Source organism: Populus nigra, chromosome 9 (assembly GCF_951802175.1).
Source record: "Populus nigra chromosome 9, ddPopNigr1.1, whole genome shotgun sequence".
Taxonomy (NCBI): domain Eukaryota; kingdom Viridiplantae; phylum Streptophyta; class Magnoliopsida; order Malpighiales; family Salicaceae; genus Populus; species Populus nigra.
The window spans coordinates 227,632-233,050 of record NC_084860.1 but is presented as its reverse complement, the minus strand read 5'-3'; the positions used below and the strand labels follow the sequence as shown (position 1 = coordinate 233,050).

At 36.1% G+C, this 5,419-nt stretch overlaps 1 protein-coding gene across 1 annotated transcript; it reads right to left on the bottom strand.

Annotated features, from left to right (window-relative positions):
• Positions 1 to 1,305: 1,305 nt before the first annotated feature.
• Positions 1,306 to 5,065, bottom strand: LOC133703356 (uncharacterized protein At5g41620-like). Its single transcript, XM_062127833.1, has 3 exons — positions 4,552 to 5,065; positions 3,579 to 3,692; positions 1,306 to 3,208 (listed from the first exon to the last, which is right to left on the bottom strand). The coding sequence occupies exons 1-3, from the start codon at positions 4,921 to 4,923 to the stop codon at positions 1,661 to 1,663; spliced, it is 2,034 nt and encodes a 677-aa protein (XP_061983817.1). The 5' UTR covers positions 4,924 to 5,065; the 3' UTR covers positions 1,306 to 1,660.
• Between the last annotated feature and the right edge of the window lie 354 nt (positions 5,066 to 5,419).

Below are 5,419 nucleotides of genomic sequence, written 5' to 3'. Positions count from 1 at the left end.
TTTTGGAGTCAAGCTTTTGTTTTTACTCTGCTGTTAAAAGAAGTGTGCATTTCAATTTTGAGGGTATTCTCTCATTCTAACACATTTTAACAAAAGTTTCTGAGAAAATAACACATGTTAAAAATATATTTTAAAAATAATATAGTTTCAACATGATTGTTATTAAGAATAATAGTTATTTCAAAAGTACCAAATTAATTAACGGCATAAAAATCAATTTAATTTTTAATGAAAATCCAATGGCCAATAAATAAAATTTAAAATTTAATTGCTAAGAAAAAAAAGGGTCATTAGAGAGACACATGAGCTCCATTTTCGACACACTTAGTATCATTAGAAAGATCTCGACGAGATGACTTGAACCACATCTTGAAAGACCATCAAATGTGATTCTAATTTCTTAGGGGATTTTTTCGAGGTTAATTTAGGGTTAATTATGATCTCATTTAATGGTTTTCCAATATATAGTTAAAATCATCTCATCAAAATTTTTCAAATGATATAAGTGTGTCAGAAATAAATTCCTAGTGTGTTCTCGATAATTCGTTTTTTCTTTTTATTTTTTTCTTTTCTCATTTCTAATTTTTAGACATTGAATTATTATAAAATTTTGAGTTGACTTTTAATAAAGTTAATTATTTTGAAAAAGAGAAAACATCGATTGCGTGCAAAATTAATATCAAAAAACACACGATTGTGTCCGGTCACTATTTTCAATAATGATTTTATACAGTATTGATATTAAAAAATATGGTTATATTCAAACTAGATTATTTTCCAAACCCATGTCTTGCTCCCAAAATTCACCAAACTACGTCATTTTAAAAAAAAAAATCCCAGTTTTGATGGGGCGGGTAGGACATGCTTGATGTGGGGACAAACAGTGGCAAGCATGTAAGTGGGGGTGCAGAAAAAGGCAAAACTATCTCCGAACATCTCAAATTTTTCTGTATCTAGATGTTGCAGAATCTCACACTTATCAGATTGTCCTTTCTTGGGAAAGAGCATGATGCAGGTAACGAGAACTTGACAAACATAACAGTATCTTGTCTCCCACCAGCATGAAAACAGAAAAAGCAATAGTGCAACTTTAGCAGCTAGCCACTAGGAATTAGGAAAGGATTTTAACATGAAAACTACAAAAATGAGTAACAGAAGAACAGTCACAGATGCCCATTTTTCCGTTTATGGCTTCATCAAATGGAGCCTGGTAAAGAGGAACAAGTTAGCAACTGATGTCTTCTATTTTACGTACAACAACATTAAGATTAATCTAGACAAAGTAGATGGCAGAGGATGATGCTATTTCTGTAACAAATACATTTATAGATTTTCATTGTGTATTCATCCGACTACACAGCGAGAGTATCCGAGTATACTTGCACTATATCTTTAATGACTTGTACGAAAATAAGCTGAATCCTACAAGGGCCAACAATTCATTTATGATACATGGTAATTGTAATTTGGCAAGTGAGGATATCTTACCGGTGTTGAAAATGACCAATTAAACAAAAACATGAGAAGGCCGATCGAAAAATGTCTTGTCTACTTGAGGTTTACAATTTTCTCCACAAAACTCCAGCATTGGCTTTTGGGCAGATGCCACATTGTTGGGTTGGAAAAGTTTAAACAAAAAGATTTTGAGATTGTGCTTCACCTAAGTGTTCTGTTTAAGAACACCGCGCAACTGATTTTTCTGGCTTTCCATCCTGGCTTCCAGAAGCTTGGCCTTCAAGCTATTCTTTCGGGTAGCTCGTGGCCTTTTAATGCGTTCTCTTATTCCATGAGTAACATGTGGATTCACTAACTCTGGTGAGCTCCACTGCTCCACAGAATCTTGGTGCCGAAGCCTATCTTCCCATGACTTTCTTCTTGGATAAGTCTCCTTATTAGAAATGTTCTCGCTCAAGACCATTCCATTTATCTCTGAGCATTTGTTATTATATTGGCCAGATCTCGAAAGCTTAGATATGGCAGCTGCCTTACACATTGATTCTTCTGGTACCAAATAGACGTCACTACTTTGTGTGTCTGGAGAATTCCGAGGAGCATTCTCATCACATTCTCTTGCAACCTGCCAATCATTTTTGCTTTGTGTAAGCTTGTTAACTGAGAGGTGATTCTCATCATGGGAATAACTTGAACCTTGATCCTCAGCGTGATTCACAGCGTGGTGGCCTCTTGCATCTTCTTCTAAATGACAGTTATCATCAATAATAATAGTCGGCCCTTGCTGCAAAGAATGGTAGTAGTGCTCATTAAAATCCGAACTGGCAAACTGGAGTTTGGAAGCATTGCTTGCAGGGCTGCTCATATTGCATTTTTCAATCTCCCTTTCATTGGCTTCTATTTGCTTGAGTTCTTGATAAATAGAGTATATGTCACTTGATTTCGGCGGGGTATAAGAAAGTTCCTTTATCTCTTTAACATCTACCAATTTAGCTTCTTGTCTGATTGAATGGGCGGTCCTCAACTCCATCACATCCAAGGAGGCAATTCTTGACCTCAGAAAAGTTTCAAGGTCTACTATTAACTTGTTCATTTGGAAATACTTATCTTCAAGGGCCAATTTTGCATCAATCAGCTTCATCTGGACACGTTCTTCACGCCAAACCTCAGCCACCTGCAACATCTTCCTCTCTTCTTCCATTTCTTCCTGAATCTTGATGGACTCAGTCTTGAATGCTTCAACTTCAGCTTTATCTTCTGCAACTTTATTGGCAAGTTCATTACAAACTTTCTCCATTATTTCTCTGGCTCTTTTTTGTTCCTCATAGTCTTTCTTGAACTGCTTTGCAGATGATTTGACATTTGCCAACTCAGTGATTAATTTAGAAATGAGAATTTCCAGCTTTTGACGTTTTTTTCTTTCCCTGCTTAATTGATTGTCTAAAACATCAAAAACTGCACGAATTTTCTGAGGTTCACTGCTCTGCGATGAGGTTCTTTCTTCTTCGAGCTTCTTCAGCGAGTGTTTGATTTTTTTCTTAGAAGACTGGCAGTTGGGTTCAAGCTCATGAATGCGCAATCGAGCTTGCACTAGTTCTGCGTGCATGGCAAAAGCAGGCACCATAGCAACATGATTTTCGAGAAGTTTAGGATGGCTATAAAAGCAGAAGATGTCACTGCACATCCCTGAGCATCTCGGATCCCACTTTGTTGCACTCTCCATGTTATGCTTAGTATACAGTGATGGGGATTCAATCTAACAAAATAAAAAGAAAAAAAGCAGAGATGAACACGTACAAAACTACTTCACCAGACTGGAAATTATATGATTAAGCCAGAAGTAACATGGTAGATTCTGGTTACCAAGCAAGTCATCGAGTGAGAGTACAAAAAAATTAAAAGACCTCTTGGTCAATTCTTTGGACCAGATGTCATGAATACAACAGCATGAAGATGGGATGAGAAGATGTAAAGGGCATATTATCACAAAGTTCAATCTACTCAAACCCTGCATATATGTATCAGACATTTTTAATGGGTCCAGTCCAGACGACCCTATTGAGAAAGCTTCAGGTTCGGCAAGGAAAAAGTTAAATACAGTGATATTCTAGGTAACTAATGCATACCTTGCACAGGATCCCATGGTTTGAGTTGGACACGAATTCAGGGGTGCGCAAAAGATCCATTTTCTCTGCGCCATATTCATTGCTAATCTGATGGGAGGGAAACACCGTGTTTAACTGTCCAACAACAGGATGCAATTAAAAGCAAATGGCATCATTCCAAAGTCTCGAAATTGTTATGGAAACAAAATGTGAACAGACATTCAAATAGAATATGAACAGATCCGCACGAAACCAATGAAACCATTACATTATTTAAGTTCGATTAGATCTTACGACGAGAATGCACAAACACGAACTATTACTTACGAATAAGAGATTTACGAGTTCAGTCAATGCTTGGATGAATTTTAATCAGCCCGGATGCACTTGAAAAATAATTGGACTAGCTCTTCTTCTTTTTTATCACAACTTTTTCATGACAATAAAAATGTAGAAGATGGAGGATCATGGAAAATTCATTATACCATAACGAACAGGAAGACTCATTTCAGAATTTCTTTTGAGTACAGATTGCATATAGATGAAAAAAACATTGCAATCTTCCTCTTATTGTGGTGGTAAATTTTCATTGATGAGTTACAAAAAAAAAAAGAAAAACAAAGCAAATTCTGACCTCTTTATTTTTTTACCAACAAATTCTTAGCATCTAGAGTGTAGACAAATCAATAACAGCCCGTGAAGAAAAATAAGAGTGAACAGAAAATTATAAGAAAACAGCCCATTGCATTCCATTTGTCACCTGAATCCTCAATACAACAAAGAGCTACCTGTCAAGTCTCCATCATGAAGAAAGATAACATGCCAGTCAAAAAATAAAGAAAAGAAAAGAAAAGAAACTGCTTGGATTAATTTCCCAGAAAATGAAACTTAACTTTCTCAGCAACCAAACATGCATTCAATTTAAGAAAAAAAATCATTCAAAAAAAAAAAGAGGGTCATAAATCTAAATGAAAACATTAATAAAAAAAAATACCTCTAACCCCAATTCATCAGTTTTCCCCCTCCTCAAGTTCAAACCTTTATCACCTCCACCATGACCACCAACACCACCTGCCAACCTCAGCCTCCACAGGGCAGCGGCGAGCTTCCTAGCCGAAACAGTATTCCCACTACCACTACAACTAACACCGCCACCTCTCTGTCCAGCCCCCGCTCCTCCGCTGCCACCACTGCTGGAGACAGCAGAATGTCTGCTCTTTTTACCATCTTGAATAAGCTTCCAATGCAAAAAAGGGGTTGCTGGGGTGGTTCCATACTTCCGGTGATCGGATACGGTGGTGTTCCTCCGGCGGCGGCAGGAGCTGGCAAGAATGTCTGCTCTTGTTGCCATCTTGAAAAAGTTCATTTCTTGGTCTTATAAAATGGTGTCATTGACTCCATTTGGAACACAAGGAGAGAAGTTTGGAAGAGATCGTGAAGATGGCCAGTTGTAAGAAGGGACCAAAAACATGACAGGCTCGAGTTTCCAAGTTCTTGTTCCTGACCAGGTGAACTCTTGTTTCCTTGATTTATATAACGTCTGCATTTGTTTTATTTTCTGTTTTTAGTTCCTATAAATTAAATGCTGCTAATTCATGATATTACGTGTCAACACATTTCATATGAATCGTCAAAAAATCAGGGAATATTTGTTTTTCTGGTTGGATTTTTTTAGAAGTCCTTTTCAAATAGTACTTTATTTGAAAAAATATATTAAATTAATTTTTAAAATATTTTTCAATGATTTTAATATGCTGACTATAAAAATAAAAAAATTAATATGTTTTTAATTAAAAATAATTTAATAAAAATAAATTGCACTGTATTACTAAACATGTATTGGTATAGTTTATAAATAAACA